We start from the raw sequence: 12,202 nt of genomic DNA on the forward strand, positions 1-12,202 counted from the left end.
AATTTCACTTAATTAATTAATTTTATATATACTACTAATAGCGCCATGTGACTTTAAGGTAGCCAATATAAATTCTAACGTTTAGCATCTCTCACGTGGTTAACACCCAAGCTATACATGCCTTCAAAACGAAAACCTCAAGGCTTAGCAAGCCCATATCTCCGAAGGCAAACCTGTCTGCAATAAACCGGCCAAGCACCAAGGAACGGTACGCTCGCCTGGCATGTGGCGCCTCAGAGGACATGATAAACCCATCCATGGCCGATGGTCTGAAATCTCGGATATCTTGCTTCGAGTGTGTTGTTGCCTTGGCGGGGGTCTGCGCCGAGGTCATTGGTTGTTCGATTCGTTCAGGTCTTTGCCGTAAGCGCTGGATCAGCTTGAACTGGCCATATTCGAACAAGTTCTGCAGGTCCAGCGGCGGAGATGGCTTCTTGAAAAGGAGTTTGGGAAGCAACTCGGGCCGAGATACTGAAATGGTACAGTTATCGTTGAGCTCGCAGAACAGGGCCTCTAGGTCATGAGCATAATAGACAAATCTCGTATAGAACACAGGTGTCAAAACCTTGAGCTCCATGGTCTGTTCATCCCCCGAAGTCCCAGTGTTAGTATTCGTCATTGTCTCAATGCCCGCGCCCGCTACGCCGCTGGGGACGTAGCGAATGGTCATCGGAGCAGGGCATTGCCGCACAAGATATCGCAAGTATCCCCTAAAGAACTCTTCAAGTCCGGCCTCGGTTTCATCTGCTTTACGCGCAATACTCCGCTTCCGTGGTTCTGGGCGGTACCAGACATGAAGCTTTCGCTGGAAGAAAAGCACGCCTGCTTCTTTCACGATGCGTGGGAAGGTCACAAGGCCAACCCACCACCATGCCGCCAAGAACTTGGCCCTTTGCCAACTGCTCATGGTAGTGGGATCCATCGGATCCCCCTCCGAGAAAACCCGGGCGACCATTTTGGCGTGCTCCTTGGATGAGTTTAGGGTGATGGTGTTGTTGATTTTCCCAGTCCCTTCCAGGAACGGCGAAAAGGGGTCATGTGCGATCAGAGAGTATGCGCCCTTCCTCGAGTTGAAAGGGGAAACGTGGAAATCTTTGGGGATGACTCTCTGTTGCAGCTTATGGTTAGCTGAAGGGATGCCGCCCTTTCCTTCGTGATCGATGCCCGAAGCCTCTAAGCCAGCGGTGGCATCTTCTAGCTCGTTGGTGACCTCATCGGCAGTCACGAAATACATGTGCCTTTCGCTGAATGTGTTATTGACTTCAAGGACCATTGCTGTCAAGTCCTTATTCGCAGAGTACAGATACCAGAAGGAGACTGGGTTGAATTGATACCCTAGGAATTTGGCGGCCGTGACTAGGTAGGCATACGGGTAGTCTGCCGGGTTGATATCCTACACACACGTTAGTGAGGACTCTTGGTCGTTTTATATCAATGAGCTCTTCCTTACTTGGGAGGTCAAATAGGCGTCCAGTTTCCCTCTTAGACCGAGATGACCGTTTCCTCTGTCAAGGTAGTCTTCTGCATCAACTTGGTACCAGCCCTTCTTCTGTGAGCCCGTGGAGATCATGCCGCCAGCGACACCTTCCCAGCCCACAGGAAATCCGATCATAAGATACGAGTTAGAAAAGGCATGCCTCTTTGGAAAGAACCGGGAATGCGTAGTCCGGCAAGGTATCAGCAAAGGTTTCGTTGGTCCACTCCATTCCGAGGGCTGACGGTTGGAGCCAAGGAAAGATCTGGCAAACTGGATAACCAGGTATGCGGCCAATACGGTAACACCTAGCTTGAGCAATACTGCCTGGCTGATGTTACTGGCCAGAAACTCCTGTAGCGTCCCATGGTACTTCCAGAGGGTGAACATTGAAAGAATGAAGATGTCATGGAGACCTCCATATCCCACGTATAAACCCAATGCGGCAGCACTCTTCAAGGGAAGGGTATGCCACGGCATTCCCGACAGGACGTCCATCTGCCAAGACCCTTGACTCTGACCTCAGCTATTGCCCCACCAAACGAAACAAAGAACAATTCCAAACGTTGACATCAAATCATTTCATTCGTGCCTGCATGCAGATAGATATAGGGAACCAAAGCAAAAGGGGACAGGCAGGTTGTTTAATGACAAACTGTGTGTTGTTGATATCCCGTTGAAACAAACAGAAAGCAGACGACGTGTGTGTCCCCTCTCGTGACCGTGACTGACTGTGAGACGAGAGCACGTACAATTGATCTATCTAGCGTAGCATCGGCTGTTTCCAATCTGACCCTGACTTCCCCGAGACCGAATTACGCCACATTGGCCAGGTGGCGGGCAGTTTTTGCTTAGCCTCACATTAGCCCCATCGGCAATAAGCAGCCAGGCCCAAAGGACTCGAGGCACGAGGGATTGGGTCCTGATTGAGTCAGCCCGGCGAGCGAAAGCCAAGCCCAGCAAGCCCAGCAAAAGAGGGACACACAGCACGAGCACGCTGGGACCTGGACCCTTCAGCAGCCCACTTCACACCGTCATAAAGGCGCCAATTCCATCGACTTCCACTTCCGTCCGCCGAAAGAAAGTTGTCATCTACTTTTACTCTACCATTTCCACCCAACCTCACGCGACAACACCCATATCGAGACAAAAATCAGCATCTCTATCGATCTCTACCCACCTCAGCACGATACACCCCAAATAACCGCCAAGATGTCTGACGACTGGGATCAAGTCACCAAGATTGGTAGCAGGGCCCGCTCCGGCGCCAGCCAGCGCGAGACCGTCGTCCGAGGAAACGCTGCCCTGAACGCTGCCCGACGAGCCGGTGGCTCCATCAACACCGAGAAGAAGTTTGCTGCCGGCAACGCTGTAAGTCGATCTCCAAAAACCCATTTCCACGGCAGCCATTCTATGCACCACCTAGCTGTCATTCATTGGTGGCGTATGACGCCCGCAGAGGGGCAAATTGTGGGGGTGGGCTATCTGGTCGGGTTGGTGACATCTGCAATGAGCAAGCACCCTCACAACCATGTTGTCCTCCTCCTGCATATATGGAAACCTACAGACGCAATTCGCTATACCTGATAAAAAGCGCATCGTACTAACTCTCTCAATCATCTCAGGCCACCAAGCCCGGCGTCGAAGGCCAGCGCCTGACCAAGGTGGACCGCAGCGACGACATCATCAAGCCCACGACGGTCGGCAAGGAGGTCGGCACCGTCATCTCTCAGGCGCGGCAGGCCCAGGAGCCCAAGATGACCCAGAAGGACCTCGCGACGCGCTGCAACACCACCCCAACCGTCGTCGCCGACTTCGAGCGCGGTACCGCCACCCCGGACCAGAAGGTCCTGGGCGCCATGGAGCGCGTCCTCAAGGTCAAGCTCCGCGGCTCCAACATCGGCGAGCCCCTGTTCAAGAAGAAGGCGTAAATCTTCGGCCGGCTGTTCTTGGCTAGCTAGGAGATCAGATGAGAGAGAGATAACGGTGCTCTTTTACGATGTTATATGAAGAAGGCGGCGTTGTTAGAAGAGTGTGCGAGAGGAAACCCGCAGGCTCAATAGAGGCAGGAAGCAAACAACAAAGAACTAGTCCTGCGGCGGAGACCACCAGAACGATGGCCTCCAGGATCATGGCGTAGCCTTTCTGCTACTTTTGTTATGGCAGATTTGGGAGCATATGTGCTTCTCGGATCTCTACGTTCTAGTCTTTCAGAGAAATAGACAAAGGCGTCACTGGCAACCCTTTCGTGCAATTTACAATGGCAATTGTGTGTGTGATCATGATTATTATTATTCAAATCTGGGTCTTCAACAACGTGACAAGTCTACTCGTCTTGGGGGTGTCTCTGCAATGCTAAACAACAAACAGGAGCAGTAGTTCCCCATGGTATCCCAAACACCTTGCAAATGCCACGATGAGAGCAGGCTTTCAAAAACAGTCGACAGAAAAATCCCAAGCCCCCAATCAGTATACATCCTCCTCTGAAGTTCGTACATTCATCCGTTTCCCAGCCCATAAACCAGCCAACTCGATTCCCCTTACTGCTTGGCAATGATAGCCTGCACCCGTCTCTCGGCCTCCACCTTGCTCAGCTGTCGACTCGCCTCCATGACGACGTTCTCCCTCTCTCCAATAGTCACGACACGGATCCACTCGGGAGCGACCTCCTGCGCCAGGATACGGATGCAGACGGCGCCCTCCTCACGCGAGATGCCCATGCGGAACGAGTCCTTGAGCTTCTCGAGCACGGCCGGCATGGTGAAAGAGATGCGGCCCTGGCTGCCTCCGGCGCTCGACCGGCTCAGCATACCGAGCAGCGACGTGACCTCGGCGACGCGGTGCAGCGCGGCGCGACGTTCCAGTTCAGCGGGCGAGAGGTCGGCGGGCAGCGAGGCCTTGGCCAGCTGCTTGTGGCGGATGCGGTCCAGCAGGCTCATCTTGGAGCCGTCCGGGTTGACGAGCGAGTTGGCGGCGGCCGCGGCGGCAGCGGGCTTGGCCTCCTTTTCCTGCTTCTTCATCGCGATGCCCTGTTTCAGCTCCTCGAGGCGCTTCTGTCCCTTGGCCATAGCGGGCGCGGCCTTGGCCACCGAGTCACAGATGGTGATGGGGGCCTTGGGCAGGCTGTTGGTGAACCGGACGGTGTCGGTGTCCCCGCGGGCGGCAAAGCGACGCCAGAGCTGCTCCATCTTGTTGTGGTAGTCCTGGTTGAGTTGCTTCTCATTCAGATGGCCGCCAGGAAGCTTGGTTGAATCAACTTCGAGGCAGACTTTCCCGCGGCCGTAGTCGGAGAGAGTCAAGAGGCTGGCCGTCATGTTCTGAACTCCGAGGCAGATGCGAATGTCGCTCTCCGTCACGGCCTTCTTGCCCCATGCCCGTGCAATGTTGGGGCACAAGCTGCGTAGATCAACTGGGACATTGGTGCCATTGTGTGCGTAGTGAAGAGAGAGGGTCTTCAGGAAGGAGCTGTGGAGATTGATCAAGCTGAGAATCTCGCTCGGGAGACCGCGCTCTTCGAAGTCGGATTCAGTAGCAGATGTGTCCGGGGTGAGAGGTGATGAGGCACGTAATGGCGAAGACTCGAGTCGAAGCCTCTTGAAGAGGTGGTCTGTATTGACGGAAGATGCATCCGATTCGGACACACTTGGGCTTCTGGCGCGCTTGAGGGGTGTGGGTGTGGGTGTTGCGCGTGCCTTCTTGACAGGACGGCCACGTCCACGCTTTTGGGGCGTCTCGACCGACTTCAATGATGCTGGGGCGAGCGAGACTTTCTTGCTCGGGGTCTCGTCGGCTGAAGAGTCGTCATCGTCTGAGGGAGCGACGACTTTACGCTTACGCGACTCGGATGTGAGAGCAGCAAGCTTGACGGCGGGCTTGACGGCGGGCTTGACGGCGGGAGTGATGTTCTTCTTGAGATCGTTGTTTCCGGCATTCTTGGTTGTGCGAGTGAAGCTGCTGATGTTGGCAGAGGCCGGCTTCTTGGCAGGCGTGGCCTTGGATCTGGTGGACGCCGGTTGGCGCTTCACAGCTGCAGGCATTGCGGTATGCGTGTAGTGTAGTGTGGGAAGGTATGAGTGGTATGCGTATGGAGAAGACAGACAGTTGCGGTGCAAGAAGAATTTCAAGATATCCAACACGGAAGGTATGATGGAAAGAGGAAGACCAGAAGCGCCGGTGACAATTGGCATGGACAAGTCAAGTAAAGTACGGTAGGAGCTGGACAGGCGAGTGGGGTGTGCACGGCAGCGCAGGAATAAGGAGCGTGTATAAGTCGCGATGCAAAGCCCGTGAACGCGTTGAGTGGGTTCACTAGCGCGGCAGGGTCGCGTAAAGTGGGTGGCCCGGTTCAAAGCGGCCAATCAGAAAGCCGAGAGGCCACGGCACGACCCGATTTTGGTGCAAAAGTCGCGACTTGCCAAGCCTTTTTGACAACCCGACCCATCCAAAGTGGGAGACTTTTTTGAGGCTCCCTCGTCACCTTCTGGAACTTCTGGAACTTATGCAAGTGGCAGAATCCTCAGTGATGCAGTAGTAGAAAGGGAAAAAGAATGGAACTACTACTGTGCGTTGGGCAGATCGCCGGTTCAATTCCAGAAACAATGGATGAAAGCTGTTAGTTGGTTAGTGCGCATACAATTAAGCCCGCAGTTATGCTTGCCCGCCAACCAGCATGAGCAGTTGGTTTTCTTGATGCAGTTGCACATACCTTTTGTATCATGCAGTGAATGGCCCGGAGCTCGAGGCGGTGATGGTTCAAGAGAGTGTGATATCCAAAGCTTTGGACGATTTTGAAAGGAATGCCGTAAGTGATGAAGAAGCCAGTCTGTGTAGACTGTAAGAACTGTATCGTATGGGGGGGGGGCCTTTCAGTCTTGTCGTTTCAGCACCACGGCCCACGGCTAGTTGTTGCTACCGAGCAACCCAAAATGAAGAGCCACCTCTCCCCGGAACACGCACTAGATCAGGAACCGGAAGCCATCGTAAGCGAACTTCTGAAAGCTTTTGTCACATTACGCCCTTTGGGCTGTCTGCTAATATCACTTGCTTCCAAAGACAACTTTCGTACAACAATCATCATCATACAACCAAAGTGATGGGGTAAAAGGACTCGCGCCTGCCCGCACCCAGACGCTATGTTCTGCCCATGAGTTCCCCCATTAACACCATTTCCATTATTCCGTTTTGTTTTTATCATCCACGACAGGAACACCGACGCCTAGCTTTTTGTGTACGTAGACCGAAAACCCGGCCCCTCCAAACCATGTGTTGTTGCGCACCATGAAACGCCTGGGGACAAGAAAAAAAAGAGAGAGAGAAAGACGTCGCAATGAAACTCGCTACCAATACAAAGACATGCTGGCAATGCTGATGAAGTGATGAGGCCTCCACTCCAGTCCAGAGAGGCCGACGCACTGACGGCTCCATTCAAGAGGTCTGCGTAAATCGATCAATGGCGGATCGAGTGTCGCCAGTGGTCTGTCTGGAAGCTGACAGGGCTGGGCGGGGGAGGGGCAGGGACGTCCCAGTCGCGCTCCTTGATCGTGCGGACGGGCGTTGCGGGCTTGTTGTCACCCGAGGCCAACGTCGCATTCAAGCTGGCAAAAAGCTCCTCTGACGTGACCAAACGTATAGATTTGCGCGGCGGCGTGACGGGAATAGGCGCTGCGATTTGGCTAGGCATGATGCTGGTTCTGTTGCAGAATGTGAGTCTACAATGCTAGTGACTGGGTCTGGGTGATGCATGTATATGGTTATGGTTTGTATTGTGAAAGTATGAGTCTGGGCCACCTTGCTTGCTGTGCTTCTGCAGACCCAGAGTCTGCTAGGAGGATGGGCAGAATTCGGACAGGGCAATACTTACGGTTTCTGGATGTTCTCCAAGTCGAAACAATTTTCTTGAGAGAATGGATGGTATTATTGCAAATGCAATAATATATGATATTGATGAACGGTGGCAGCAGCAGCCAGGATGCGCAATATCAAGTGGTCGTGTATGGGGCTACCCTTGGGTGTTGAGGTGATGGAAAATGTCCAAGTGGTGTGCGGGAAACAATGAAATGCAGGTTTTCGCGAATGGACCAGCGAGGTTGGATTAATTTTCTGGTCTTGGGATGGGCGGGACAGACGGCCTTTTCTAGGTAGGCAGACGACGTGTCTCCCTTTATGAGTGAATGTGTATGCGTGTATGCGTCTGGAAAGAGCGGTGGGTGTAAGTCACTTCTTGCTGCTGCTGCTGCTGCTGCTAGTGCTTGGGAATCCGGAGATGTTGGTATGTATGTACTTGATGATTGTACCCGCACGTATGTACCCAGGTTAAATCAGCTTGACTGAGGTCGTACGAGAACGCCGACTGTCTCTGCTCCGTCAAGGCAGGAAGGCCCAAAAACGTGGGATGTCCGTTGGGTGCAGATGGGCAGGCGTAGGCGACTACGTTGGTCGGTGCTAGTGTAATGGATCGCAAGGTATGGATGCGTCTGGTGTAACGAGGCTTGGAAGTCTGGGGAAATACGTGCTACTTTCAGGGCGAGGCGTGCAGGGATCAAATATCAATCAATCATCCTCATATGTATGTATGCAGGTAATGGAAGTCGAACTTGAGGGAGCGCGCCTGGCCTGCGGATGGGAAGTGAGTTGGTATTTAAGTCAGTATTGGGATCAATCCATCGAGTTCCAGCATTCAATGGATTTCTCCGTACACGTAATATGTAAGGCATGATAAGGCAGGCCCAGAAGGGAGGACCAAAGTACTGACCGTGCCACGATTTAAAGAGACGGTACATGGCCCGCAATGTAATGTAAAATGACTGACATGGCAGGACACACAAACACAATGCAGTCATCGGCATGGCATTCCTCACTCACCCCATTCTTTCCTCTGGAGTCTGGCCCCAGGGTTGGGGGTCAGGACTCCCAAGGCGTCAGGAGTCAGAGGGAGGGGAGGGGAAGGGGAAGCTGGGGGCACAAATCGGTTCGTGGCACGCCCGCCTGGGATCGCGCGGAGGAATCCCGGCTAGCTAGGCTCATCGAGTCGCAAAGAGTGTGCGTGTGTGCGAGTGTGCGAGTATATACATCAAGGTATGCTTATGCTTATGCTCTGCTAGCCTTGGGGACAAATCGTGGGTAACAAGATTGGTAGGCTCATACTGTGCAATCCCATACCGTACCGTACGTACCTTGCCTTACTTACACCTCTTGAGGCGAGATGACGACCGCAGTTTAGCCTAAGTGCTATGTATGTTAGTAGGCGATGGGCTCTGTTGGATTCCGTCGGTGCTACCCAGGGAACTCGTAATGATATTCTGGGGAGGCATTGTGATATTGAAACCGGTCTGGGGTCTCTGCCGACCAACGAACAACAGCACACGCAGTACCAAAGCGGTGACTGGATGCTGGATGCTGGATGCTCTGCAGAGAAACGTGATGAGAGACGTATGTGGACGCCTTGACAGTGACATTGGAAACTGGACCTTGGTCCTGCACCAAGCCCCTTCGTTACTTCAGCCGGCGCGCTTGGTAAGGTATGTACATGTAGCCACCGACAATCGATCCCGAGAACATCTCAGAGAAGAATTTGAAAAATAAAATAAAAAGCGAATCGACTTCTCTCATACGTACTTACCTATCGGGGGCCGTGCCAATTGGATGGGTTACAAACAAGCGTTGGTTGCTTGGATTGCAACCTTGTTTGGGGCAGCCAGCCTCAATTACGTTACCCATTACAGAATCCAAAAGGTTTTATTGAGAAAAAGTTGATATGGAGGAGACACAGTTCAAATGGTGAGTCGGGTTTCCCGCGCTTGCCCCCGACCCCAGACTCTCAAGAGTGGATCGACCCCATATTTCCCCACAACAGTAACGAGACAAAATGTGGAGGCACCAGGCACAGAGAGCAGGGCTAGCAGGGCTAGCAGGGCTAGCAACAAGAACAGGGGATCGTCACCTCCCAAGGGGCTCGCTGGCTCGGGGGCTTGCGACTTTGCATGGGGGCAGCTGGCTGGCATGTCCCAATCAGGGTTTCCCCATCTTCCCTTTCTCCCTGGTGTTGATGTTGATGTGTCTTCATCTGTCCGTTGTCTCGGCCTTTTCTAAGTAGGTGTTGATCCGAAATGAGTTCGTGTCCTCATCTACAGCTCGCCTTTTCTAATAACGTGGGGGAATAGGACAAACTACAAGAGAGGTACATAAGGAACTTCATGCATTGGTAGATGTTAGATACGCGATCACGCCAACATCACGATCACATAAAACCAATAGAAGACGGATGAAGGACGCGTTGCGACGGAAGGCGGGAAAAGGCAGGCGGCCGTCTCGGCCGTCTCGTTGCATTCCTCCCTATTCGACTCGTCGTTTGGGCTGGGCCCAAGTAGATGTAAACACTCGAAATTGCCATGCAATGCGAGCGCAAACTACCAAGCCAAGAGGCAGGATCAATCAGTCCATGCCCATCGTCTCGTTGCAGCTCTCCGGCAGCTCCAGCAGCTCCAGCACGAAAAGAGCAGATCGGAGTTACTATTCCTATAACACGAAAGCAATAAAACCGGAGCTGAGTATTGCATATCCCCGCATTCATTCTCGTCATTGGCTTCGAGAATCCTTCCGTCAGCTCGTGGGGGTTGTTTTATGTTGCTTGGCTTTGTTGCTTCTGTGGATTGGTTGGCGGTTCTAGGGCTTCTGTGAAGGGCCTGGCCATCCATCCATCCATGTGTGTACCTACTGTACCTCAATGTGTTTGATGGATGGATTGGATCCATCTACCAGACATCCGTCGGGATCCGGAAACAGACCTCCCCCAATAGAAACACAACCCAGTAATCTGACTACTGATCTCACCGAAATATCCACACTTGTTTTTTACAGATTGATATCAAATAAGTACTAAGCCTGCCTATATTATGTTGGCTTAAAAGAAACCTACCAGTCGGTCAACGATCCCGTGTGTCGATTGGTGTATCGACGCTCGTCGTTGAGTCTTATCAATCTATACAACCTGGAAGCCCCATTCGAAAACTGACAAGTGTCATATCGTCAGGGAGGTCCCTTGTATGAACGGATGCCTGGATACATAGCAAGCCTTACCTCACTCATCATCTTTCCACCCTCCCCGGTGCCCCCCCAACACTTATCTTTAACAACCACTCTTCTGTTTTGTTGGCAAAGTCCGTTGCACTATGCGATGCCCCAAACAACAAAGTCCAACGCATTCGAAGGCATATTTCTTCTTCCTGTTGGAACTGCACTTGTACACATGCACATGGAAACAATTGGAAGGGGAGAAATCCCCCATGTAAGATCTGGTCCTCGTCATGATTTCCAGTATTGTCTGCAAGGCTGCCAGTCTGGGGTACATAACGCATGGACAGGTGCATTTTCCCCAGACTCCTTCTCCCGCAGTGGATCTCGAAGTGGCCTCATTTACCGTTTCCACCATCATTATGGCCACTCGGTCTCGACTCCTCACACCTTTCCCTGCAGGCTCTCGTCTATCACCGTTCCCTCCACCTTGGTGCGCTGCCCGGCTACTACTGCTGCATCAAGCCTTATCTGTCGAGGAGTTGCGGTCAGAGGATTAGGGGTGTGTGAGAGAACGAAATCCCACTCACTGTAATCCGATGGGATTCGTATCGAATGCCCGGCATTTCCGTCCAGGTAGCCACCATCCATGCCAACGCATGTTGTGAGACGTTTGCTAAGCTACTGCTCAGCGCTTTGCCCTTCCCAATGCTGCTACTTGGTAGCGGTCACGTCATAGCTGCCCATACCGCTACTTACGTTATCCAGCCCCCAGCCGCCAGGTAGCCATTGCTACAGCCGACCGATGGTCCTATTGAATACTTTTGTGTCGTTGGCTCTGGTCAGATACAGCATGTACCTCTTCCATTTTCAAGACCCACATACAAGAAGTTGCTTCGTGTGTATTATGACCCCGACCCCCGTCTTACGTACCGTGGCAGCGGGTCTGTAGACACCGGTCGAAACCCCCATCACAGGGAAGTATGTATGTATTAAGCAGCGTTTTGTTTAAGATCCACCCATTCTTCCTGTCCAGATAGGTTGATCGGGACGCTATCCGAGTGAACATGCCACGCCAGTAACACTTGTGTGGGCTCGCAAACTACTAACCGGCACGTTCAAACTTTTCGATATCTCGAGCGGATGCAAGGTCACACCTTTTCAGTCCTTCCCGAGGGGCCTCTTTTTGCCGCTGCTGGCGGCACGGGATATTCCTTGTCGCGACGGACCTAACTCGACGGTCGGCTCCTGGTAACGTTGAAGCAAGGTCTGACGAAGCTGACGAAGCCATGCGCAGACAGTGTCTTCTAGACCATTTCCACGACCGCCGTCGTGGGTCCCCCTTGTTTCGCTGTATAACGTTGGTCGGCGCAGTCCGCAGTGACGCCACTCATAACCTGCCTCCTATGAGTCGAGGGGCGGCGCACGATTGCGATATAGGGCAATGGCAATATGCACCTTTTCTGGATGGCAGAGCTTGTAACATTATGCCGTGAGCGGGTGATAATGGCACTGTACGAGCTGAGCTCGCGAAGGTGTCGGTGAAGAAACGATAATGGTATCCCATTGCACGATGCCAGTGTTGCCTAACTCGAATCGTGTAGGTCTTGTCGGAATCGGGCATGGCATTCTGTGGTCAGTATGAAGTCGTATTTCGTATATGTGCGGGTTGTTCGGAGGCTCCTCTCATTTGCGGCTGACATCCAATCTCTGCGAGGC

The 12,202-nt window shown here is 52.8% G+C and overlaps 4 protein-coding genes across 4 annotated transcripts; 1 reads left to right on the forward strand and 3 right to left on the reverse strand.

Annotated features, from left to right (window-relative positions):
• Window positions 1-91: 91 nt before the first annotated feature.
• PG986_006992 (uncharacterized protein) lies at window positions 92-1,954 on the reverse strand (the record flags this gene model as incomplete). Its single annotated transcript, XM_066843214.1, has 2 exons — window positions 92-1,393; window positions 1,451-1,954. The coding sequence occupies 2 exons, from the start codon at window positions 1,952-1,954 to the stop codon at window positions 92-94; spliced, it is 1,806 nt and encodes a 601-aa protein (XP_066699326.1).
• Window positions 1,955-2,686: 732 nt separating this feature from the next.
• On the forward strand, window positions 2,687-3,405 carry PG986_006993 (multiprotein bridging factor 1; the record flags this gene model as incomplete). Its single annotated transcript, XM_066843215.1, has 2 exons — window positions 2,687-2,845; window positions 3,100-3,405. The coding sequence occupies 2 exons, from the start codon at window positions 2,687-2,689 to the stop codon at window positions 3,403-3,405; spliced, it is 465 nt and encodes a 154-aa protein (XP_066699327.1).
• A 609-nt stretch (window positions 3,406-4,014) lies between these two features.
• Window positions 4,015-5,511, reverse strand: PG986_006994 (uncharacterized protein; the record flags this gene model as incomplete). The annotated part of the gene is made up of 1 exon (XM_066843216.1): window positions 4,015-5,511. One exon carries the CDS (start codon window positions 5,509-5,511, stop codon window positions 4,015-4,017), a length of 1,497 nt encoding a protein of 498 aa, XP_066699328.1.
• Window positions 5,512-6,920: 1,409 nt separating this feature from the next.
• Window positions 6,921-7,154, reverse strand: PG986_006995 (uncharacterized protein; the record flags this gene model as incomplete). The annotated part of the gene is made up of 1 exon (XM_066843217.1): window positions 6,921-7,154. The coding sequence occupies one exon, from the start codon at window positions 7,152-7,154 to the stop codon at window positions 6,921-6,923; it is 234 nt and encodes a 77-aa protein (XP_066699329.1).
• Between the last annotated feature and the right edge of the window lie 5,048 nt (window positions 7,155-12,202).

Source organism: Apiospora aurea (assembly GCF_038362705.1).
Source record: "Apiospora aurea strain CBS 24483 chromosome Unknown utg000005l_segment0_segment0, whole genome shotgun sequence".
NCBI classification, from domain to species: Eukaryota; Fungi; Ascomycota; class Sordariomycetes; order Amphisphaeriales; family Apiosporaceae; genus Apiospora; species Apiospora aurea.